We start from the raw sequence: 27,502 nt of genomic DNA on the forward strand, positions 1-27,502 counted from the left end.
ACTTCAGCTCCAGGCTGTAAACTTTTCAATGATATTTGATTGCTGCTCCATCTCTATCAGATCTGGTTGTGTTCCTGAATTTTAGCAATAACAATATTTCTATCTTTGTTGTTGTCGTTTTTTCAAGCATTTTTTTAATTTGAATTGATTTTCAGACATCTGTAATGCAGATAGAATGGATTGTTTAAACATTCTGCCATTGAACAATTGCATTAGTAAGAACTAGAGTTTTTGACAATGAATAATCATATATTCTATCATTTCAAGATGGTAGTCATAACTGACTGCTGTTCTTTCTCTAAAGCTTCATTACTGCACACATTGCTCTCACCAGTTGTATACTAAAATGGCAATAGGTTAGACTCTAGTCATATTCAGTGCCTCAGATTTATCACCATTTATATTGTAAACCATTATTGATTGTGACAAAATCAGATATCCCCATAAATACCATAAATATTTCAATGTAATAAGGGCACTTACACTTATTCTGTCTGTTTGATCACTTTGTAGAAGTTGGAATAATAAGTAAAACATAGAAAATTAACAACTTCCTTAAATAAGATGTATGCATCTTTCCTAAACTAGATCTTTTAACTGGGTACCTTATCACGTCCCTCTTTCAGTTGTTATGATAATGAGCTGTATATGAAACATTTGTGTACTACGTGTTGTATATTAGTCAGCATTCCAGGCTACATTGCACTTCTTACTCTTTTTTTGTACTTTAATATTCTGAGTTGTGATTTATGTATCTTCAGAAGCATTCATCTTCTCAGGAGATTGAAAGCTGTTGCTTTGTCAGTTATGCATATTAAGCATTAAAAACAATGTGTTTCTTCACTGAGAAAAGAAGAAGATGTTTCACAATGTCCCCTTCCATTTTAACTTCCGATCAGTAACTGGTTTTGTATATCAGAGTTAGTAAATTGATAGACATCTATATTTTTCTTTTTCATTGATAATTGTTAAATTACCCACATCATTGCTACTCTTCATTTAACCATTATTCCTGCTTATCTGGTAAATAAGTTATACAAAATGTCTCTCCTATGTGTAGTTCCATGCCTGGTCTATATTTCACTTCCAAAACCATATTTCTGTAGATGTATTAACTTCCTCTGCAATCATGGAGGTAGCTTATTCATAAAACTAAAAATATGCTGTGCAAGTTTTGATCACAGACATGTTTGTAGAATTTCTCATATCAATATACTTTTACTAAAACTTCTTTGTTCTACCTGAGCATTTCTATAGTGTAGATCTATAAATGCAGTTGACCCACAGACAGATGGTCTATTCTTTTCTAGGATTATAGCCACAGTATCATGCTGACTTTGCTTCATTGAAAATTTACTGATTTGTTCATATCATGACATTTTAATGCTTGTGTTTTCAATTAGGCTCTTAAGAATTTCAAAACTGTTTTCTTGTCCTTGACTCATTTCCCATGCTGCATTTTCTTTTATTAGTTTTCTTATATAACTCTCATATATTAGGTACAAGCAAGATTCTACATCATTCCTAGAAACTTCTGTAATGCTTGTTTATTTTCTGGCTTTGATATTTCCCTCTTCTCTTTTTTTCTATATCAGGCTTCAATCACTCATGCTAGAATATAATTCATGCATTTCAGATGTGCTATTTTATGTTAAATGTATTCTTATTTAAGTTGAAATTATATAATACTCTGTTTAACAGCTATGTCATTTGTTTTCCATACTCCTCTTGTCTCTTCCTTTACATTAGTTGAACATATATTATGTCTATAATTCCTTCTAAGCATTCAGTTACATCTGCATCAGCTATTTGAATCACCTATGGTGCCGATGAAATACCAACAAGACAGCTAAGTTATTTGTACTTTCCTAATGACATTTTAAGTTTACACAGTTTAGACATTCCTTCATGTGATGGTATTTTTCAGAATCCCTGGTTAGCAATTGTTTCTGAAAAAAACTTAGACCAACAAATCAGTTGTTAGCAATGAACAATTTGTCTGTTTTGAGCACTTAGACCTTGTGTATCAATGCAAATATAAATATTGCGTTGATTTACAATTGCAACTATTCCAACCGCTTATTCTGTACTGGATTCTTTATGACACCTAACCATTGTATTTGCTTCAATTCCTGCTCATTTCCATGAAAAAACATGTTTGTCACAAATCATTTTATCATCATTGGAGTGTTATGCACATGTAAGTAAAGTCCTGTATTACTAATGCTTCAGGATATCACCTGTTGCCTTCTGACACATGTCTATTAATATAGTCTCTCTGTGGTTGCATCATACCTCTCAACCTCTTAGTGCAACAATCTGGACAAAAGCCTGACATGATGGGGGACAAAGGCCCAAAAATAGGGACATATTTTCAAAAGTTGCGGTTATAAACTTCAAAAGTTGCTAGAATAACAGGGTTTGTGTTATCATACATTTTTTCAGAAGGATATGAAGTGTGAACTCAAATCTATGTCCTTATTTAGTGACTTCAGACCTTAGATCTTTCCACTGATTTGCCAGAAAATCACACATTTTATGAGAAAGAGACAAAAAAATGAGACAAAAATGTGGACATTCTGTGAAAATCAGGACAGTTGAAAGGTATGGATTGCATACTTAGATTGAAGGGAAAATATATTTTTTTCTTAATTTTCCCTTTGCTGTGAACTTATATGAGTATAAGAGTATATTTTGAAATGGAGAATATAGACTAAAACCCAATATGAAGGAATGTAGGAGGGGCACAGCCCTCTCAATGCAAAGATATTATTTGTTATGCTTTGTATGATTTTGCTTTAGTTACACAGTTTTATGTTTGTATTTTATTGGGTTTAGGACTTTTCAACTTTCAAGTCTAAATTGTTTGTACAACTGGCTGTTTCATCATTTTAGACCTCAGTTTTATCCCTGATCACTGCTAACCCTGTGCTTGAAGTATGTATCTCTTGCGTAGCACCAGGATTTATTTGCATATACTGTTCTCCTATTAATCTTTCCAGTCCTTTAGATATATGAACAGCATCTTGAAAAACAACATTGTTATGGCTGTATGACTTCACGTAAATATCCCAGTTGGAGGATGCAGTGATATTCCTTGATGGGAATGGACCTAATAACTAAGTCAGGATACAATTAAAATTTATGAAATTAGCATTGTTTCAGTCTTTGATGCTAGCTAAGACTGCCCTTCTTGGAACCCACAATGTACTCAGAACCGTCTTCTTCTTCTTCTGTTCACACAGGATGACACTTGTTGGTAACATATTTAAGTATGACTTTTAATTTATGTGGGGTAAAGTACATGGGTAACATATTTAAGTACAATTGTAAATTAGTTTTTATTAGTCCTGTTGCTCTTACTAGTATGGGGACTGTCTGTGTACCTTTCTTATTTATTGCTCTCATTTCTGAATGCAAATCCTGGTATTTTATGACTTTGTGTCTCTCAATATGTAAGACACTAAAATTGCTTTGAGTAGCAATTTAAATTATTAATTCTATGTGTGTCTTTTTTTTTTCTTGGACTACTATATCTTTTTTTTTTCTCACATCTATTTTTTGAACTGTTGGTATGGGTAATGCCATGTCATATAAACTTCTGTTTTTGTGGTCTTTTTATCCCCTTGACTTTGGTACATTTTTACTAATAGATACTTCCAGAATTAAAGCAGAATTAAAAAAAAATAATTGCAGTATTAACATCGCTGCCTTATCTGCTACAATACTGCACTGACTAAATGTAGTTGGACAGGGAGGTCTAATATCCAAACACCTTTGTCATGTAACAAGGGAAGAGGTTTATTAAAGACCCAGGATTCTGATTCTAATTCAATTTTACCTTAATGAAGGGCATTCACATGTGATTTCTAAGAAGTAAATCTAACTAAATGGAGTCCTCCAACTCCTGCCAGATGTCAATCTGTGCTGGCTTCCACAGGTCTGACTCCTCTGATTAGCAGCCTGCAATGCAGATCAATATTAAGTGCCGAACACACAGGATAGATGATGGATAACAGGAGTAACAAAAAATCGTGTCAGCAAAACAAGCAGTGTTGCCCCCTAACCCTCCGCACTGCACATATGATGATTGTTACTGCTTCTGCTTGGTGTCTCTAACAGACTGAATAAATCTGATGTGCAGTACCTTAATAGATGGGAAAAAATGTTTCTTATTTATCAGAAAAAAAACATTACAACACACCATCAAAATATTATAATACAGTTTTCCTGTTTGGTAGAAAAGAGCACCTCATGTAAATTGCAAGGTGGAATATAACAACAATGCATGGTGAAAAAATGTACTTCTTCAAGTTACACAGTCAGGTCCTCCAAGAGCAATTATCAAGAAATGAACATTCTAGCAGAAGCAGTACCTTAATATTTCACTGCAGTCTCCAAATGAAGCACATGTAGAAATACAATACAAAAATGACACATTCCACATTTTCCATCCTGTCAACGCTAATCAGTGCACAGATCTCAATGAACAGTCAGACATGACTCTCACTATATGCTGTCAATGAACAAAACAGATATATAAACCATATAAGTAACTATAGATAAAAAATAAAATAAAAAAGAAAGATACTGGCGTACAGTAACAGTAAGGCCTTATACCACATATACAGCATAATCCACACATAGCACTTTATGCATCCATTTGTACTCTATGTGTTTGGTTTTTTTTTTTTTTATAATAAAGGTAACACCAACCTGAATGTCATGGCTAGGTAGTTGTAGACCTGATGCCACCTTTTTTCCTGCATAGCTATATACTGTGTACTCCCTTACTACTGCTGTCAGCTGCACACCAACACAATTGTTGGGTAATAGAAGGACCTATACTGGGAGCTGTACTGCCATCACAGGGCAATTCCCCAGCAGACCAAATCCTGATCATGTGCAGAATACAACACGCAGCAGCAGGTTCGTGTTGAAGGACACTCCCAGACTCATCCAGGCAAGGGAAACAGGCTTTCAAAAAGCAGCCACTTGATGACAATCCATGTTGCACCTTTCTTTGACAGTTCCTGTAGAGTTATGTACAAGTATTATCAGCCACTGGTCAGCTGGGTAGCTTGCATCACCTGGAAGACACAAGAAAAATAGGAGAGGAGAAGTGTAACAAGGCAAGGGCGGTTTACTACTAAACAATTTATTTTCCAAAGTATTACTAAATAAATAGTTATGCTAAAAATTTCCACTTACCAACAAGATGAGTATTAGGCATCCTACCATGAAGGAAAAGGCAGTAAAGTGAGCTTGTGAGCCAGATATTAGAATTATGGGCACTGCCAAGATGCTGGGCAGAGACATAGGTAATATATCCTCATACGTCATACGTTACCCCTGCCAGTTGATGGAATGATACCTTTTCCTAATTTGGTACCACTCGCTCCGTGGTCCTGATGCAACCCTAATGACAACATGAGTACAATCTATTACACCAAGATACTCAGGGAAACCTGCAATCCCATAGAAAACACTCATGGTACAGGATCGGTCCCAAGGTCACACTGGCAGATAAATATACTGATCCCCACCTACCAAGAGTTATGTTAAGGCACTCATGGCAAGTATAATGAGGGATATAAATGCCCAAGTATCCACAGGTATAGGGAGGCCATGCATTCCCCCAGTTCCCATCTATAGGTCATGCAAACATAAATCACTTACAATATCTGCTCTTAATCTGTCAAGAGTATCTTGATTATCAAAGTTATAATGAGTTATTCTTTGTCTGTATCTATGCATTCTTGGCAAGTGAGTTCCTCTGTGCACAAGCAGTTTTGGCTTGGCTAAGACAAACAGCTCACACCAAGAAATAGCTAGGCTGGCAGCAACAAGAAGCATCTTTGCCAAATGCTAAGATTTTAACTTTTATAACATCTCTGTGCATGGTGCTGAACCACATCAAGAAACAACTGTGAGAAGCAATCAGGTGGGAAGAGGAGTCATTGGAATAAGAAAATCTATGCCATTTGCCATCTGAATCTCATTAAGTCTTCATTTGCATCAGTCCATTGAATGCTGACACACATAATGGCAACTAACTTCTCTGATTCACACTAACCCTAACTGCAACCCTAACCCTAACACTAAATGAGTTGCATTCACATTACACTTGCCTCAACCATAACCTAAGTCTAACCCTAACCATAGTATTCATGCACATATAGACACACACACACACACACACACACTCACACACATGCACTCTCACACACACACACACACACACACACACACACACACACACACACACACACACACACACACACACACAAACTCACACATTCACATACGCATTCTCTAGAAATACTGAAACATTTATTTTCAAGATGTTTCAACATTCCAACACACTTTTATTTCTTAATTGAAAGATTGTGCAATTAGACATCAGATTGCATGAATACATCAACATGCCTTATCAGTATATCAATATCTTGCATCTTCATTGCATCAATATTCTTACTGACACTTGCTTTGCTTTACTTTTTTTCTTGCTGTTGCATCTTGTTTAGTGGTAGTGTTAGGGATAGCGTCATGGCTAGCATTATGATTAAGGTTGAAGTTATGGTTAGCACACATGAGTAAGGGTAATGTGAGGGGTGAAGCCCTCTTGCACCACCCTTAGTCATTTCTGCTACCCCTAACTCTAACCTAACATTACTCCTATCCCTGACCCTAACCCTAAGTCTAACACTAACCTATCCATAACTCTAACTTTATGCAGACAGCTTACATTCGGCATTTGTTACTATCAGGATGTTAGCATTTGGATACATGCCATTTTCAGCATGCATCTTATGATACTTTACATTCCAGGTAAGTACTGTCAGTCTCTTACCAGGTTCCTATGGTTCTCAAGTTTCTTTTTCAAAGTTAATGAGAGTTTTGTATATTACATGTCATAAAGAGGAAGCATTTTGTGAGCAATACTGTCTTGATATAAAATTGTTTAAAACAGACGTTAGATTTTTTATCTGCAACTCCAAAGTCTTCATAAAATGGGACTTAATAAAGGTATACAGCTATTGCTCTGAGCATGTTGTAAATGCTGAGCAGGCCACTACAATAGGGCCCTCATTTGGTAAATGCTACAGGTGATCTCGAAAGGATTAGTCATTATGTGCTGCAGGTGATCTAGGCTGGATCAGTGATTATGTGCTGCAGGTTGTCTAGGCTGGATCAGTGATTATGTGCTGCAGGTGATCTAGGATGGATCAGTGATTATGTGCTGCAGGTGATCTAGGCTGGATCAGTGATTATGTGCTGCAGGTGATCTAGGCTGGATCAGTGATTATGTGCTGCAGGTGATCTAGGCTGGATCAGTGATTATGTGCTGCAGGTGATCTAGGCTGGATCAGTGATTATGTGCTGCAGGTGATCTAGGCTGGATCAGTGATTATGTGCTGCAGGTGATCTAGGCTGGATCAGTGATTATGTGCTGCAGGTGATCTAGGCTGGATCAGTGATTATGTGCTGCAGGTGATCTAGGCTGGATCAGTGATTATGTGCTGCAGGTGATCTAGGATGGATCAGTGATTATGTGCTGCAGGTGATCTAGGCTGGATCAGTGATTATGTGCTGCAGGTGATCTAGGCTGGATCAGTGATTATGTGCTGCAGGTGATCTAGGCTGGATCAGTGATTATGTGCTGCAGGTGATCTAGGCTGGATCAGTGATTATGTGCTGCAGGTGATCTAGGCTGGATCAGTGATTATGTGCTGCAGGTGATCTAGGCTGGATCAGTGATTATGTGCTGCAGGTGATCTAGGCTGGATCAGTGATTATGTGCTGCAGGTGATCTAGGCTGGATCAGTGATTATGTGCTGCAGGTGATCTAGGATGGATCAGTGATTATGTGCTGCAGGTGATCTAGGCTGGATCAGTGATTATTTGCTGCAGATGATCTAGGAAGTATCAATGGTTCTTTGTTGAAAGTGATCTAGACTGGATCTGTGATTTTATTTCATAGGTGATTTAGGCTCTAACAGTGATCTCAAGGAATGAGGAGCCATTGAAATAATTAGCTAATGGCCTGCTCTAATATGACAGGTAGAGTGCCTGTGATCAAGGGATTCCAGCATTATCCCCTCACCAACAGTAGGCCAGACATAGTTTGCAGGCTTACGTCTAAGATACAGGCAGAGATCTATGGGAGGGCATGTGCATATTAAAGTTTGTGTATGTTGTTAGTTGTGTGTGATGCCATTATACTGTAACATCTGCTTATAGAGAAGCTAAGCCAATGATCCCTGGAATTACCCTGATGGATATGCATGATGGCCTCCTGCTGAGAATGTTGCATCTGAGACTTTAGTTGCTGACTCATTGCTTCTTCCAGAGGTGCTATTAACTAGAAACAATGAGGACTAAGGAGAAGGTACAAAAGATAAGGACAGAAGAAAAAAGTTCTGTTTCATGTAGTTTGGAACAAGAAAATTTCCTTTATTATTGTACATCGGCATACTGATTGTCATGTATTTATATCTGTCTGTGTTCTACCATATGAAACATGGTTAAAAGAATATTGGTGTCATACCTTAATCTTCCTGTGATATAATTGAAGAAGATGATAGGGAGGAGGCATAATTGGTTTCATTAATCCATTGTAAGGCTGCATTCTATGTTTTCAGCATATTACTGATTATTTGTTGAAGCCAGTGTGAGGAGCTGTAATTTTATTGGATTGCATTTTTACTTTGTTTGACAAGATTTATATGGCACTACATAAAATAAAAACTTTCAGAGATTAATAAGAACCAGTACTTGTTATCCACCTGTTGTCACTTGAGTGATGCAGTCAACAGGTATATGTAGTTCTCTGATAACATTTGGCCTTTCCAGGGTTATGACCACAACACTGTGTTTAGTGTAAGAAAACAATTTAGCATGGCTTTAGGCCTAAAGGAAAGAAAAAAATAGTTATAAGCAGGCTTCTTTGACCCATTGACCCATTGACCCTTCCCTGGATATAATGTTTGTCGAGAAGTAATGAAAGTACAGCTGCTTGCTGGCTAAATCATAGGAACTGAGTAGAAGTGGGCAGCATTACATTCTGAGGGCAGAATGATCCGTTTTCAATATACCTTTTAAAAAAAATCAGTCAAACACTGACTGAATGTGTCGCTTCCTGTGTCTACCTTTCAAGTCTCTAACTATTTATTAACTGTGATATTCTTGCATACTTGTGTGTCTTTCTATAAAATAATTTTCTGAGTCCTTCTTCAGACAGTATTGTTTAATTTTACTGTTTGAAATAATAGGCCCCAAAACAGTATTTTATTAGTCATTTGTCAATAGAAGTCTTCTTAGCCACATATTCCTGCTTTCAGATTTGACCTCTGTGCCTTAATCCAGTTTAATGAATCACACTGTGTAATAATATATTAATGGGAAATATGTAAATCACATCTAGATTGTTAAGATACAGGTCTAATAGATTTTATTTATCTTTAAACTATATTGGCTTTGAATATTTTTCATAAAGCAAACTGTTCTGTATACAGTAGTAAATGCTGGCACGTTTCTTAGATTGTGAATTTTATTTTTTTTCCAGAACCCAAAATGACCCGTTCCCCTACTGATGTCACAGCATTACTAGGTGCAAAAGTTGTTTTGCCCTGCAGTGTAATGGGGAATCCAAAGCCCTCTGTTTCATGGTTGAAAGATGGCGTTACAGTAGTGGTAAGTATTTTGTTTTCATCATTTAACTGCATAGCCATTTCTGATGGTATAAATGTTTATGTTTTTCATTTTGACAGTTTGACTTGTTACTATCAACTAACAGCATAGACACAGGCCCTTTATATGAGAGGTCTGTGGTATTAGATAAATGGACAATAATGCAAAACATTAAAGCATGCGTAATTAACTAAAATTAATCTGATATACACAAATGTAAGAAGTATAGAATAGTTTGATACATTGACAAGTATATTGCAATATCATCTATCATACAATAGGTATATCACAGAATGATTGAATACAGAAGAGGTGTAAGAAAATAATTACAGTTGTTTTTAAACCTTAGCACAGCATATGTGTAGCAATGTCTTGTACCAGTGATAGGCCTTAGTCATTCTCAGAAGCGCAATGAGTGCAGAGCAGTAAACTTCAAGGCTGTATGCTGCTTGCTGTGTTGGAGTTAGACATATGTAAACAATGCCAAAGATCACTCAAGGACAGACCTCAAGTATTTATAAAGGCTACTAGGCTTATGAACTGCTTGCAATCCACCTTTGACAGACTATGGCAAAAAATGTTGTATGAGAGGGTTTGTTAAACCATTTTACAGACAAAAACATTAACAGTGAAAGAGAGTGGTTAAGAGACCTCATGAATTTCCATGTCATCACAGAAGCCTGACTCCATAGGCCTCATGTGGAATTTTAATGTAAGATGAGATGCTAACTCAAGTGTAAAGTCATGCTAACTATATTATGGAATAGGCAGAAGTGAACACATTACACCCATTCTACTAATGAAGATTAATACAAAGAGTAAAACATTTAAGAGCACTGCATTATTCATTTAAAAACCTGGCCAGTTTATAAAACAGAAACTGTAAATAGAAAAATGCATTCATTTTTTTTTTTAGGCTGGACTGCCTTTTGTGTAGTATCTGCATGCTGTCTCTTTGTCTGTAAGGGGCGTTGCTATGACTTCCAGATACTTGTCACATCACAAAGATATTGTGTGTGTGTGTGTGTGTGTGTGTGTGTGTGTGTGTGTGTGTGTGTGTGTGTGTGTGTGTGTGTGTGTGTGTGTGTGTGTGTGTGTGTGTGTGTGTGTGTGTGTGTGTGTGTGTGTGTGTGTGTGTATGTATAGCTTGCAAAAGATTTGCATTTTTGCTCCCTTTGCTGGGATGAGTTTTGACAGCCCACAACCCTGACTCGTAAAGGGATGTATCAGAAAACGAGTGAATAAATGATACTGTTGTTATACTGTAAGATGAAATAAGGAGCAGTGACCAACTGATAGAAGCTACGGAATCTTCAAATAGAAATGTACCTAGTCATGTATCTGTGTATTGATCTGATGAGTTTGTCTTGTGTTTTGCCACCAGGTAATACATGAAGTTAATGTTTCAGAATCAGTGCGTTACCATAGTTAACAAATTGCATGCATGCATACATACATAAATATATGCAGACGTATATACATAAATAAGTCACTTGTCACTTGCATGCCTAGATCAAGTAAAATAACTCGGGGGCAGTTGGTGAAAGCACTGAAAAGTGACCACCTAATGTTAAAACGGCTACTTAGCTTATTACCATAAAATGCAAATCTTTAGAAAAAAAACACCATCTTCAAGTTGTTTTTTCTGATTCAGCAACTGCTGGAATGTTTGGGCAAACATAGTCTGTTTGCCATTCTCTACCATCAGATAAGTAACACACCTGTTCAAGAACAGCAAAGAGAATCTTCATCTACAATCTGTGAACTCGCATAAATGGATACCATCTTGACAAGCATTAGTACAATACCTTTGCTTCTATCTCCTAGTTTAAAATATTTCTGGAAAAAAAGGTCAAGCAAGAGTCTTGAATGAGTAGTTGCTTTTTCCTTTAGAACAACAAAATACTCCTACATGGCTCATGCCAAAGCCACCGTTTGTGTATCACATCATACAGTTCCTGATCTGGTCTAATGTTTACCTTATAAGATGAAAATTCTTCACAGTCGTTCCTCCTGATCTTCAGGAAACATCTATAATTATCTCCTTTAGAAATACTGAAAAATCAGTATCTTCTAAACTGTCTCTCTAGGTCTATTATTTTAAGTTTTTGCACTGGATTTCATTTTTTACAGTTGCCAACTGATTTATCAACATACTATTTTATGACATCATATTAGCAGTGTGCATACTTTTCACTTCTTCACATTACCAAGCTATTTCTCAATACTTTTGAATTTTGCCAGCAATCTGTTTATCAACATTGGAACATGCTACTTGGACTGTAGTGTCACCCTTGTGACAACCGTGCCCTGGCCTAGCAATCAAGGAGCCTCAATCCTCACCACCAACACCAGGGAGGTCGTCTCCTAGAAGAGAGGAATGGATAACTAATACACACAGTAAAGTACAATTTCCCTTAAGTGCACACAGAGATCACAGTCAGTCTGGGGCTGGTTGCTCCCTTGCTCACCAGGTCCCCAGTAAGACACTCCACTCGCACAGCTATAGGGTCCAGATCTCAGCCTAGCTGGGCAAGCTAATACTTCCAGTACCCTCTCTGTCCAACCAGTGCTTCATTTCCCTGCCAAGTAGCTGACACACACACACTTTGAGATAAGTATTTGTACAACTTCACAGATACTCCTGGGAAAGGCTGACACAGATTCTCCAGCTGTGTCCCTTTACCCAGACCATACAGTAGCAATCCCTGCCACCACCCAGCTAATAATATTAGCTACTAAAAGGCCCTTAAAAGGGTGTCCAATTATTACTGTGCAATATTATTATCCAATGGTAATGTGACTATTCAGTCTAGGCTTATTTGAAGGGCTTAGACAGTAAACTCTATAAATATATAATGTACTCTAAAGCATAATGTATCTCTACATAAATCAGCCACAGGTAGAAGGTTTTAAAAATATTTAATAATAAATAATTAAAACACAAGGCAAAACTACTACACCACAGAGATATCTAAGAGTTCAGAGATCACACAGAAATGTAAAATAATACTGTAGGACAGGTCTGATTTTACAGAAAAATACCTAATTAATCTTTACTAGCTTTAACTATTCCTACAAGAAATCACAGTGCTAAAACTTACATGTGAGCTTAGGCAGAGTGTTAAGTTAGATATCCAAGATCAAAATGCTTTCAGTCTCTGGTGAAAAATAGTATTTAAACATTACTAACAAACACGTCTCTAAGGCCATCCCAAATTACATCATTTTTGACACAGTTTTTCTAAGTATTCATATTACATCATCTTAACACCTGGTCTGAATTTTCAGGCCACAAGCTGCATTATTTAGCAAAATAACACCTGCTCAGAAACTTACAACAATACAAGGCATTTCACATATACATTCTAGCAGAAAGCAGAGCAATAAAGCACCTTCTACATGTAAATTCTGGTCATAAACTTTAGCCTTAAAACAATGGGCATGAAACCTTCATCCAGACGCACTGGAGCCGAATTCTAACATGAAAGGGTCACAACATGTTTGACTGGGCCAGTAGAGTGCAATGTTGCCACATATTTTGCAGTTCCATATTTCACAGTATTCTTTTACACTAAAGAAGACGTGCCTGTATTTTACATTTATTTACAAATGCCGGAATTATATATCAAATTCTGTTTGACTAGGCTGGCAGCCTTCACCCATCTCTCCCAAATCGTCACAACCCATACCTCTCAACTTCTTAGAGCAAGAAATCTGGACAAAAGCCATATGTAAAAGTGGGACAGAGGCCCAAAAATAGGGACAATTTTTAAACATTGCTCCTACAAACTTAGAAAGTTGAAAGAATAACAGGTTTTGCATTAGCATGCATTTTCTGAAGGGTATGAATTCTGAAAGTCAAATGTCTGTCATTATTTTCTAACTTCAGTCTTTAATGATGTGCAACTGATAAGCAAGAAAAAAACACAATTGTTTGAAAAACGGACCAAAAATATGAGGCAAAAATCTGGACATTCTGCGAAAATCTGTACAGTTGAGAGGTATGGACCCTTCATGAACATTTCTGGAGACTACAGGTCTTACCATCAACAGCTTTGACATTCTAACATTCTGTATCTAAACTAATTTACTATGTATAGGCAACACACAGCAATCTCCCCAAATTTAGGGTGCAAATATGTAAACATTTTATTTTGTGTTTTGGTGGATAACAGATATATATTCAGTCAGGACCAAAAAAAAAAAAAACTAAGCAGTCTTGAAAAGTATATTTGTACAACATATGAGCAAAATGGCACCCCTCATTTCTTTGCATGAATCTGCTGTAACAAATATTTATGAAAATAAAGTTAAATATGAAAGTTTAAGAGAAGCAGTCAATCACTCTAAATAAGCAAAGAAAGAATGTCAGGTTATCTTGATTGTGCATTATGGGAGCAAGTCAATTTATCACAGTGTGCTTCTGGGTCAGTCCTGAACAAGAAGTAGCAGGGACTAGCTGGTTTATTGTAATAACAAGTAAATGAAATACAAAAAGATAAGGTAAAATGGCATAATCTGTCTGTAGTTAAAACATTTCAGTATATTAAGAAAGACATCCCTTATGACTGTCACGCAGTCTACTGGTGTGCATGTTCTTTGGAGTATACAATTACAGAGTTTGACAAAGTATTTGGATGTACTAACATCTTCTCTGAGTAGGTATCAACAACTGACCTATTCTAAAATCTTGTTGAAATGTCTCAGAAGTGATATTGACTTTGCAATCCTGTTCTTTGAAACATGAGCATTCTTCCGTCAGTTAAGTTGGGGGTGTCTAGTGACTATGTCTTACACATGACACTTAAAGGAATTTGAAGTGACACTTGAAATACTTACCATTTGCATACCATTTGCATATTTAAATATGTGTCATAGTCTTTTACATCTGAAAATAGCAAGATCATCTTTCATGGTGTGCTTGAGCTAAGTCTGGGAACTCCAAGACCACGGCGGAGCTCATAAAATGTACTAAGTCATCACTCTTATAAAGGTGGAGTGATAATATACAGAGGGGATACCCACAGTAGCAGAGTTACCCCACTCTACAAGAGTGTGTAGCCACATAATGTAAATTAGGGCTTTTGTTCCTGGATATTGACACAACTCCATCTCTGAAGACACCTTGCAGCAGCCGCAGCAGATCTTGATGGATATAGGATGACAGGTCACCCTGCCTGACAGGCACAACAGGATATTTCCTTTCCATATAGTGTTTACATTTTGTATTGTTTACAAAAAGTGTCCATCGTTTTGTTGTCATCATGACCACAAAGTTTGCCAAGGGGCTCCCTATGTAATGACATGCCATATATCCCTTGTGCTTTAACAGTTCTGCAGCTTTAGCCTTACTCTTAGATACAGCTTTTATATTATAATTTATTCTGAATGGGGCAAATAACGCACTATAGAAATGTCAACAACTGCTTAACTTTCTACTAAAATACTATCCTGAAGTATGCGTTGGATAGCCACTGCTATTACATTTTAAATTATACATGGAGGATAAAAACACATGTGCCACACACCTTTTTTTTATTTGGAGACTTCTTAATTGTCAGGAACATTTGGGTTCAGGAGAGAAATGAACATATATGTTGCATACTCAAAAAAAAATGTGAACACAAAACTAAACTAGTAAACAAGTCGGGTAGCAGCAAAACCAATGCAGACCAGTAAAAACCAAAAAGATTTAATAAGATTAAGCGCTTTTCATTTGCTCTGTCAGCAAACTTCTTCAGACAACAAAAGTAATCACATTGTGAGTATATATACATTTCACTCTGGGTTAATTAGTTGATTAATCAATTAACTTACAGAGGCAACCAACTTCTCTAATTACAGAGCCATCCACTGACAATAGTAAAATACTTATGCAAAAATACTAAACAACATTCACAACCAAATAGTGGTAGTAATAAATCTAAGGATAAAGGGAAATAATAATAATACTAATAGTTATGGTAATAGTTGATATAAAAAATAGTAGATATAGGAAAAACTATATATCTATATATATTATTTATATATACTAAATAACATATATCGATATGTGTCTTTTATGTATATAGAACATTTTTTATATATAAGTAAAACCATACTAGAGTAGATTTCAGTGTGAACATTCAATATAAATAAATCAAACATTTATCAACATTCACTTTACAGCTTCTCCTATCTAAAATATGTTTATATCTAATTCATGTTAAAACCAGATGTATATAAAAATGAATAATAATTAATTAATAAATTAATTAAAATAATCTGGCATTCTATATTTATATATTTTCCTAAATTCATCTTTTTAGACTTTTAAGCTTTAACACACTGCTGGCACTATTCTGGCAGATTAGACTTAATGCATATAATCTACCAGGTATAAATGAGACCTGTAGTTTGAGCAGTGTGTTAAAGCTTAAAAGTCTAAAAAGATGAATTTAGGAAAATATATTAATATAGAATGTGAGATTATTTTAATTAATTATTATTCATTTTTATATACATCTGGTTTTAACATGAATTAGATATAAACATATTTTAGATAGGAGAAGCTGTAAAGTGAATGTTGATAAATGTTTGATTTATTTATATTGAATGTTCACACTGAAATCTACTCTAGAATGGTTTTACCTATATATAAAAAATGTTCTATATACAAAAAAGACGCATATCGATATATGTTATTTAGTATATATAAATAATATATATAGATATATAGTTTTTCCTATATCAAGTATTTTTTTATATCAACTATTACCATAACTATTAGTATTATTAGAATTTCCCTTTATCCTTAGATTTATTACTACCACTATTTGGTTGTGAATGTTGTTTAGTATTTTTGCATATATGTTGCATGACAGAGTTAGAAAATTATTCCTTGAAACCTTATAGGTAAATTTTATTCCCATCTCAAAATATTTGTAGCTAAGTAGTCTTTTTCAGCTGTAGATGTCTTTTCATGTGTTGCTGGTAGTTGCTGGAGATTTTATCATTATTTGGTTTCTCTTTTGCATAATACTTCATCAAAAAAGAGCCAGCATTTTGGGTTTAAACTCAGTGGCACAAGTTAATGCTTCATTTGTGGGTCATTCAGTTTTATTTATCTGGTGTTCTAATGCACAAGGTTTTATGACTGCCATACAAAAATATGGCAAGTTCTATGTTTCTTTCTTTGTTTTTTTTTTTTTTTTTTTTTAAGTCTGCTTCACTCACCATCACATTCTCCACAATGTTCAATTTGTTGTTTCTTGCAGCCCCATCTTAGAGGTAGATTCCACAATGAGAACTGGAGCTATGCAGCAGTGGGCCATCACCTGGGGGTAGCATGTCATCACTATCCCCCTGCTCTTTAGTAACAGTTGAAGCTCCTGACGAATTGCGAGCCTACATGCTTCAGCAATGTAAGTGCATGCAGCCATATACTGTAATTGCAGCTGTGTAGTGCAAATCATAATAATAATCATTATTATTTGCTTTACCAAGTAAGATAATACTATTTTAAAAGAGAACCCCCCCCCCCAAAAAAAAAAAACAAGTAGAAAGGATAATGAGGCTATATAACCATATATCCAAGGAGTGTCACATCACAAAAGGTACACATATACAGTTATCAAAGTGCACAGGATATGTCACATGTACAGCATAGACAATTGCCAGCTAGTGCAGGGTGGAACTACTAGTCTAATCTAAGAAGGCAAACTAACAGAGGCTGCAAGCAAGACAGGGTGCACCACACATGCAGGATATAAAAGGATACATGCATTTTAAACAATACAGTGGTATGCAGGATCAGTACATACTGGTTGTAATCATGGGTGACAGTTTGAAAATGAATGAATGCTATTGTTAGCTTGCAGAAAAAGAAATGAAAATGAAAAGATAGTTCATGATATATAGGTGCTGGGGAAAAGAGATTCGGAGGAGGTGCATGTGGACTGTAGATGTCAGTGAATAGCTATAGTAGACACATATCATTTGTCACACGCTCCTTAGGCAGATGCATATTATTCCATCGAGACAACACACTGAATAAACGTATATGGAAACTAGAAGCTCATCCACACTGTTTCTTTTGTATGCTGTACATTCTGATAGACATGGCATCATAGTAGAATATATTTCTGCAGAAGTGAATAAATATTTATTTATTTATTTTACATTTGTTGACCGGGCTAGTCTAGCTGGATATATGTCCATTTTCAGTAGAGGCCCGGGGAGAAAAGCTCCAGTAATTAAACACATTATATGAAGATAGACAATACAAATAGTAATGTGTAAAAAGAGGGCTAATTAATACCCATATTACATATAAAGTCATGGTAAATACAGAGTAAAAAAGGCAAATGTGTTAAGAAAGAAAACATTTTTTTTTTTTTTTTTTTTTTTTTTTTTTGAGTATTACATCAGACTGTGTGCATGTCATTAAGGGAGAGCTAACAAGGCTATAGGAAGCAGAGATTGCAGGAATTTAGGAGGTAGAGAGGACAGGGAGGTAATTTAGGAGGTAGAGAGGACAGGGAGGTGAAAAAGGAAGTTAATCTGGGTTGGTGCAGGAGCAAAGCCAGTGATTATTGAGGTGAGTTTTCAACTGCTTTTTGAAAAGTGGAAGGGAGGACAAAGACAGGATTACAGAGGGTAATTTGTTCCACATTTTGCCGACTGAGTTGGAAAAAAGACAATCTCCTGCAAAGTTATTAGGTTTGGTTGTATTAATTATTAGTTTGTTGGAAGAACGTAGATGTTTCAGGTTATTGTAAGGTGAAATGAGGCTAGAGAGTACAGGTGTTTTAGATGGTTGGTAAAGGATTTTGTGAGCTATTAAGAACTGCTGAAGTGTGAGTTGGTTCTGAAGTTCCAACCAGCCTAGTTTTCTAAGGTTCAGGCAGTGATGGGTTTTAAATGAGGATCCAGTTGCAAAACGAGCAATATTGTGGTAGGAAGTTCCTAGTTTCTTAAGGTTGTTTTTGGAGAGATTAGTGTATATGGGGGAGGCATATAGTAGTGTAGAGATAAGGTGTGATCTGGCTAAGGTGGTCCTTGCTTCAGGTGAAAGGAAGGGTTTGATTCTATACAGGGATCCGATTTTTTTATTAACTAATTTTATTGTGCTATTGATGTGAGTTTCAAAGCTGAGATTATTGTCAATGGTTATGCCTAATAGTTTAGTTGTTGTTTCAGGAGAGATGAGAGTGCAATCAATGGAAGAGAGAGTAAAGTTTAGTGGGACAGATCTACGAGTAGGTGAGAACAATAGCAATTTAGTTTTCTTGGTGTTAAGGAGTAGACAACAATCAGAGAACCATTGTTCAACCGTGTTAAAAGCCTTTTGAGTGATAGAGTGTAGTTCAGTTTGTGATTTAGTGGTACAGATAATAGTAGAATCATCTGCATATTGTATACAGGTGGTATATGGGATAGCTAATTGGAGGTCATTAATAAAGATGGAAAATAGAAGGGGGCCCAAGATAGAGCCTTGAGGCACACCTAGAGATGTTGGGAGTAGATTGGATAGTGCATTTTTCCAGAGAACTGCCTGTTGACGGTTTTCTAGGTAAGATGTACACCAAATTAAGGAAGGGGGATCATGTGAGAAAGATTTTAGTATGTGCAGAAGAAGTTTATGGTTCACCATGTCGAAAGCTTTAGATAAGTCAACAAAGATAGAGGATGATAGGTTGTTATTGTTATGGTTATAGTTGATAGAGTTGGTAAAGGAGAGTAGGGCTGTGGTAGTACTATATTGGTGGTAATATATTGCATAAAATGAGAAATATGTTTATTTTCAATAGTGTATGTGCTTAGAATCATAGAAGCATAATTCGTAATTGAAAATTGCTCCAACTACAAAAAACAGGACTTCTTTTGCTGTAAGATAACTTAGTTGAAAACCAAAAGCCCTATATTTAAACCTCTGACATGTTTGAATGAAATGTGGTGAATAGCAGTGAAGCTGGAAATGTATATGAAGGCAAAATTCTGCATGCCACTGCTGAGGAAGTCTTTACAATACTGGATACTCGTATTTTTCTTGAACTGGAGGAAGATCAGGTAAGAGCATTTCTTGTGATAATGACAATTTATAATAAGGAATTATTATTAGCCTTGAAAGAACTTGCTATTTATCTTAAGTTGCGCTTCACAAGGCCTTGAGGTCTCACAGAGGGTGAAGATGTTCATGTTAGTGAACTTAAGAAATGAGACAAAAACACCACTTTGTCAGATGCTTAAATAATAAGACAAAGTAGTTTGTGGTATAACATTGATAAAACAATGGGCATGCTACTAACAGAAACAGAACTGATGTTTTCCCAAACTGCTGGTTATATAAAGAGAAGTGAAATTACACATATGCAAGGAAAACAATTAAGTGAGAAAATATATATAAATTAAAGTGTGAGTCAAATACATAGGCACATTGAGAAACAGGGTGAGAATGGATTATAACAGTAATGAAGGTAAGAAGGAGAGTTATAAGGTGTAAAGAAAACATGGTGTAGTACTCTGACCAAAGATACTTTTAAGGACTGAGCCTGGAAGGGACTGACAAAATAATTGTACGTGTGCATTGCTACCTAGCTCATATCAACAAGTCGAGTGATTTGACCAAAGGTTGCTAAAATGTGAATATAAAAATAAGTACAGGGTTCTGCTTCAAATTATAACTATTAAACAAGCTAATTCTCTTGATATTTTAGGTTTCTGGCTTGTGAGAAACTATAGCTAGTAGAATGAATTTGTAGTGTGTGAAAGCAAAGATGTTAAGTGTACAGCAATAGTCACACAGTTACAGCCGTACAGAGACATAACAATTTTATTTTTTATAATCATGATTAATTTACTGGTTAAATAAAATTGACAGGCATTGAAATGTTTTGACTACAGAAAGATTATGTCATCTTACCTTATCTTGTTTTTAATTTCATTTACTTTTATTTGGGTAAACCAACTAGTACCATATACAAATAGAATCTGGTGACATGCTACTAATATATGGTCATAGGAATGTACCACTAAACATAAGTACTAACATACAGCAGGAATCTGAAGCAAATGGAAAGCTTAGATGTCATTAAAAAGCAGTTGGAGATAGTAGCATAGGCAGATAACATGGTTTGTGATGTAAAGTAGGGCAAGGTCTCTGTCTGTATTTAGCCACAAAAATCTGAATAAAGTTATTAAAATAAAACACCACTAATTGCTTACAGATGATGGAGTAGTTTGAACAAAGCCAAGTGTTATATTTCTTTCATTAAAATGGCCGTTCGATAATCTACTCATCCTTAACCCAAAAAAGACCAAACTCTTGCTCTTTCTCTCCTGTTCCCTCTCTCATCATAAATCCACCTTCACTATTGCATCCTCCAATAACACTACCATAAAACCCGAACCCCACACAAAGCTCCTAGGTGTCATCATTGATAATGAACTTGTTTAAATTTCACATACTCCAATGTATAAAAAAAACTCACCAGAAACTAGGATTACTATATCGAAACAAAAAATTCCTAAACCCCAGACTGCCCCTGGCACAAGCTATTCTCCTCCCCTCCCTTATATATGCTGCCCTAGTTCTAACTAATATTCAGTCCACTACCTTGTTCAAACTTCAACAAAAATAGCACAAAATAGCTAGATTCATCATGAACTCTCCTTACAATGCACACCATTGCCTAGTTCTAAAAACTCTGCAATGGCTTGAACTTCCCCAACAACTCCTTCTATCACAATTACAAATATTACACAATATTCTATAAAAACCATCTTCCTGCCCTGCTCTATCCTCCCTTATATCTATCTACTCCCCATCTTGGGCCCTACGCACCTCTAACCAGCAACTTCTGAATATATACCATCTAAAAAAAAAAGCATGGGAAAACTTAGCACAACCTTGGAACAAACTTCCTGTATACATTCGCTCCATTACCCATCCACTACACTTTAAAAAAGAACTTAAACTGCACCTTCTCAATTCCAAGACTTGCCCTTGCCATGACCCAACCTAATCCCTACTTCTCCCTTGTTTCATATTCCCACCACTTGTAAATTTATACTTTCTCCCAATTTTTAACTAGTAACCTACTATGGGTTTACCTGACAAATTCATCCTCTCAAAAGTGAGGACTTGATTATTGCAATATATATTCTTTTTTGTATCTCTTTGTACAAATGCTAGTTTCTGATGTACTATGTGTTTATTGCTAACTTTTTACTTTCTCACTGTTGGACTTCTAATTTTGCACTATCTTGAAGTGTGAATTATTATATTTACTGTAATTTGTTGGAGTGTGAATTTTAATCTGAAATGTCTTTGTAATCTGGAGCTTTTACCCTCGGGTCTCCACTGAAAATGGGCTTCTGGCCCAGTTGGACTAACCCAGTTAAGAAATGTCAGTAAATAAATAAATAAAATAATGTAAATAATTACTAGGTGAAAACCACAGATCCTGAAAAGTTAGATGGAGAAAATGCCATTGTGTATCCTTTTAAAATGTCGTTAGGAATGTACACATTCCTTAGACTTCCATTTTATGCTTCAACAACACCAAATGTATTCCATATAGATTCTGCAGATAAAAATGAAGGCTTGGAAAGTGTTGTAAAGACAAACAATAGTCTGTAAGTATGGTTTTATACCTAAGAAGAGAAACATGATAGACACATGCATTTTTGCATATATTAAGATGGGTTTTAAGTTAAATAATATTGATAAACCTAAACTCCATGGATAATATTCTATCATTAGAACTCCTAAAGACTGATACAGATGAAAAAAGCCACTCACTCTCTCTCTATCTCTGTATATATATATATATATATATATATATATATATATATATATATATATATAGCTATATAGATATATATATATGGGTCTACTTTGAATCACCAAATTTATATTTCAACGAAACCCACTTGGCCGAGACCACTTCTCCAAAAAGGCATTCAACCAAAACCACAGACTGCCAAAAACCTTTCCCTGTGAAAGGAACCACTTGGCCACCTTGAGTAAACCCTAAACAGACCAAATGAAACCAACCTTCATCAACCACACGCACTTACTTAAATATACCAACTCCAAGATCACACTATACTGACAAAAGGGCAAAGTTCACCACAGTGAATAGCTTTTTCAAGAAGTGGTCTTAGCCAAGTTGGTTTCATTGAAATGCAAGTTCAATGATTCAACGTAGACCCATACATATATATATGGTCTACTTCTGTTCTTTGAAAACACACTTCTTCAAAGAACAAAAAGTTGAGACCAACTTTAACGAAAGTGCCCTTAACCGAAAGTGCACTTTTGTGTAAATCACTTAACCGCAGCACAGTACAGTGGGGATAAGGAAATATATCCTTTTTCCCACTGTAGTGTAATTTTCGAGTCTGTGTGAGACCTGCCTGGAATATATTGACATCATTTGGGGATTCAATGATTGCACCTAGTTTGCAGTCATCTGTAAAATTGGTCAGCTGCAACCCTTTAGTTTTGACCTGAACTTCTGAGAAGTATATACCAAACAATAGGGGGCCCAGAACTGACCCCTGTGGCACCCCACTGGTAACAGGTCTGCTGGCTGATGTGGAGTCACCCTGTGTCTAGTTTGTGAGCCAGTTGGAAACCCATCTTACAACAAAGGGGTTTACATTCAGTTTACTAAGTTTATCGGTAATGCCTGAATGTAGGATTGTGTCCAAAGCCTTTGGCAAGTCAAGGTATGCTGTGTGCACAAATTTTCCCTCATCAATGACCATGGTAACACTTTCAAAGAAATCCACCAGATTTAACAGGCAGGATCTACCCCTTCATGAAGCCAAATTGGGAAGGATATAGGGTTTAGAGGTCACCTGTCACCTATGTCTTTATTTATAAGGTGCATAATGATATGTTCCATGGCCTTACAGATGAGGCTGGTCAGGCTTATGGGTCTGCAATCCCCCTAGTCTGTTGCTAGACCACCTTTGTGAAGGGAAGTAGCTGTTCTCCATTATGCATGAACAAAGCCTGCAGTTAGACTATGATTGAAAAGGGTACTTAGTGGTGATGCTAGTTCATGTTTTAGCCTAGGATGTCATTTGGTCACATATGGTCACATAAAGGCCATGTTATTTGCCTTGGACAGGGCTTTGAGGACCTGCTCTTCAGATATGTAAGATGGGGGGAGGGAGTTTGGAAGAGGGTTTGTTGTAAGTTAGAAGGGTATAGGGGAGTGAAATATTCACCAAACCTATTCACTAGCAGGTTTGCTATCTCTGTGGGGTCAGTGTGTGTGATACCATTGGCCACAAGTTCTCCAAATGCTCGGGTCCTACCAGTTAGGTTACATATGTAAAAGACCTTATGGTTATCCTTGGCAGTACTTACTACATTTCCCTCAAAGGAGCTCTTAGAGGATTTGACAAGTTGTCTTATTTGCTTGTTACAACTGAGTAGGGTGCTTTTCCATTGTTGAGTCCTTGTGTTTGTATTCTTGGACAGCAACATTTTGCATTTATTGTAGAGTTTGTTGATGCTGGAAGTCCACCAATGCACCTTGATTTTACTTGGGGCTCTGGCTTTGATTCTTTCTGGTTCAGCTGAGTTTATACACTTATGAAAGTGATTGTACAGGTCTTTAGTGTAAGCTTCAGCGTAGTTATCACTTTCAGCTTGGGGTTGGCTTGGAATGCATTTTATACCTTCACCTTGGAAGGTATAGTTTGCCTTGGTGAAGATTTTTAGTCTGACTTCATCCTTTGTGAGTTCTGGTGTTAGTGTTAGTTCAAAGGTGACTGATTTGTGGTTAGTTTTAACTAATGAGGGTCCAACAGTTGCAGCAGTGCACCTGTATGACAATATATGTATGCATATATAACATATAAATATATATAACATATATATATATATATATATATATATATATATATATATATATATATATAAATAACATATTATATATATATATATATATATATATATATATATGTATGTATATCATACTTTATGGCATTGTTAGGAATGAGTCTATACAGTATAAAGTTTGTACTTAATAAGTCAAGAGAATCATTTGAGTTAAAGAAAGTTTCTACAGGAACACATAGCCTCAGAATGGAGCTATGAGAAATAGAAGGGTTTTGAAATGCTTAATGGTCTTGTTATAGGAATATTAACAGTAAAAAATGTTGACTAAAATAAGCCAACTGTTTTGCGAGTAAATGCACTTGGAAATGGTATAAGACCCATGGCTTTACAAGAAAAAAATAAGCATTCCTTATTTGTCAAGAGCATTGCATAAAAGATATGCTCAGAAAAATAGCTCATAGCAATAGTGTATGGATGAACAACATTATATTAATATGACTGTCGCAAAGAACTTCAGATAGAACCAGGCCACAAACTCATTTTCAATCTCCTTTTATTTAAATGTTAATATAGCTTATCAACAATATAATAAACAAGAATTTAACAATGAAAATAACAGTACAATGCATGTACACATAAAGATGAACAATTGCACACACTCTTTACAACTAACTTAATAAGTTAATCACTTGAAAAATGAAACCTATTTTAGGTAACATTTTTTTCAAAGGCACTATTATGTATTGTACAAAAACTAGTAAATGCATTCAAATACAAAACTGTAATGAATTCTTCCACACCCTTGTAATGTATAGATAAACTGAAAGGCAAAACATTTTAAGAAGCAGCATTTTAATGTAAACTTTGTATAATTCCATATGGTATATGATGATCCAAATGGGACAGCAAATGTATGTAAGTATTAATGTTAGATAATTCCAAAAAGGATTTTGAATGTATATTTCAACATTCAATAAGTTTAGAGCTTGACTCTAGATGACCGTCACTATTAATATGGTACCCTGATCCCATGTGCATAAATGGGAAAAAGGACATGATATATGGATGGCTGAATGGATGGATGGACAGAATGAATAAGATTAGGCTTATTTTTGTTGGGGCATGATACTACCTTGCAAGAGTTTGAACATGTGGGCAATCTTTATAAAGGCTTCCCAATTTATGTATTTTAAATCCAGCCAGTATTTTGTCATATATAGTTTAAATAACATAAAAATTGTTATCAGGTTTATTAAAACTGGTGGAATATGCAAAATGGCAAATATCCAAAAATAATCCCCGGGATTCAGGAATGGCTGTTTTCCATGCAGGAACAGTGTAGGAGCTCCTGCACGGAAGATGGCAGCCAAGCGATCCAGAAAAGTGCTGTTTTCACGTGCATAAGCGGCCCTACACTGTTCCTGCATGGAAATCTGTGCGGGATTCAAATCACCTCATTTGCTGGTAAAAAACATGCAAATTAGGTGATTTTGTGATCCATGAAGCTGGCCAGACTTCTAATGCTGGCAACTATTTGTGTGTGTGTGTTAGGATCATATCATGTCTGGCTTATACCATTTTGATGTATATACCATACACGGCTGGTGACGACCTCTCGCTGTCATTACTTTATATAGCGTGATGACAGCATCTGCCTCACATGCAGAAGGTTAAACCATTGTACAGTCCTCTGCAGAGATGTGTCTGGAATATCCATATGTTTGAAAATTATACGTGGTCGGAAGTGGTCTGTGTGCTTTAACAATGCCCATGCATGTGATATTATAGCCAAATAGACCACAGTGAGTGTACTGACACATATGGCAGCATGAGGTATCATACCTGATTGAAATATCATGCTGATAGGACATCTGCCACCCTCACAGGTGGCCTGCCTTGTAGTTGCGATACATGAGTACAGATGCTTGGTTTTACAAGTGAACTGTACCTGTTATGGGTCACATTAAAGGCTGGAAGAGGTGTGGACTGTCACATTGTGGTCCTAATTAGTATGTAACAGGAACACCTTGCATCTTAAGAGGGGTGTGTATACAGTTTATATCCACTGTACACCAGTAGTCTGTCATGCATGACCTTACCTTAGGACATTTGTCCAGCAAAATTTGCTGGCCTCTGTCCAGCTGTCTTGGCACTGACAAGTTTTGAGGTATGCTACAGGAATGTTGATTTCACATCAGATAGTCCCAAGTGGTGACCACTGTGATGCAATACAGTTAACCCCAGCACAAGTTAACATGCACAACAAGCAATATAGCTATTACATAAAGGAATACAGCTATTACTGATGGTTGTGTGCCTGGTAAATTGCATGTGCTTCACATGCCTGGGGTATTGCCAGGCAACAGAGCAATGTAATACCCAGCTTCAGGCTGTTGTCTCATATGCAGACCAGAGGGTCCTAGGTAGTTGTGAGAGGGAGTTATTGTCAGCACACACACATGTGGCCTTGGTATAGGATGGATGCAGCATGTCTGCACATCTACAGTACTAACCGCAGTAATACACAATGTCCTGTCCTCACCATAGATGTGCACCTCTGTGCATTAGAAAACCCCATCCACAACTGCAATTGGACCTGACACATGCATGTAGATACAATACAGATACATGTATGTCTGATACATTAGCATACTAATCCCCACTGGGCCCTTACCTGCATGCTCCTCATCCAGTGTGTGTGTGCAACCCACCTCCACAATGCTTCCCTCAGCATCATGGCCTGTGTGTTCGGCGTCTTGCCCAAATGTGGTGAGGAGCTCCTCAGTGGGTGTCAGTGGGTGTTAGATGGCTGGACCCCCACCTGTGTCTAGCTGGTACCTTGCCACAGCAGCAGCCCATTGATAGGCATGGCATTTGAGGTCAGTGGCCCAATGCTGCACATGCACGTAAGTTCTGCAGTGCAGGCTGGAATCATTTACCCTGTGGACCACACGGTTCCACAGG

The 27,502-nt window shown here is 36.4% G+C and overlaps 1 protein-coding gene across 1 annotated transcript in view; it reads left to right on the top strand.

The window, feature by feature from the left end:
• Window positions 1-27,502, top strand: part of MUSK (muscle associated receptor tyrosine kinase) — a 1,728,668-nt gene that overhangs the window by 618,410 nt on the left and 1,082,756 nt on the right. The window contains exon 4 of the mRNA XM_044061034.1: window positions 9,569-9,696. Coding sequence (XP_043916969.1) covers window positions 9,569-9,696 — 128 coding nt within the window. The remainder of the gene's footprint in view (window positions 1-9,568; window positions 9,697-27,502) is intronic.

The sequence above is a fragment of the Protopterus annectens genome, chromosome 2.part0 (genome assembly GCF_019279795.1).
Source record: "Protopterus annectens isolate FY-2018-M chromosome 2.part0, PAN1.0, whole genome shotgun sequence".
In the NCBI taxonomy this organism is placed as follows: domain Eukaryota; kingdom Metazoa; phylum Chordata; order Ceratodontiformes; family Protopteridae; genus Protopterus; species Protopterus annectens.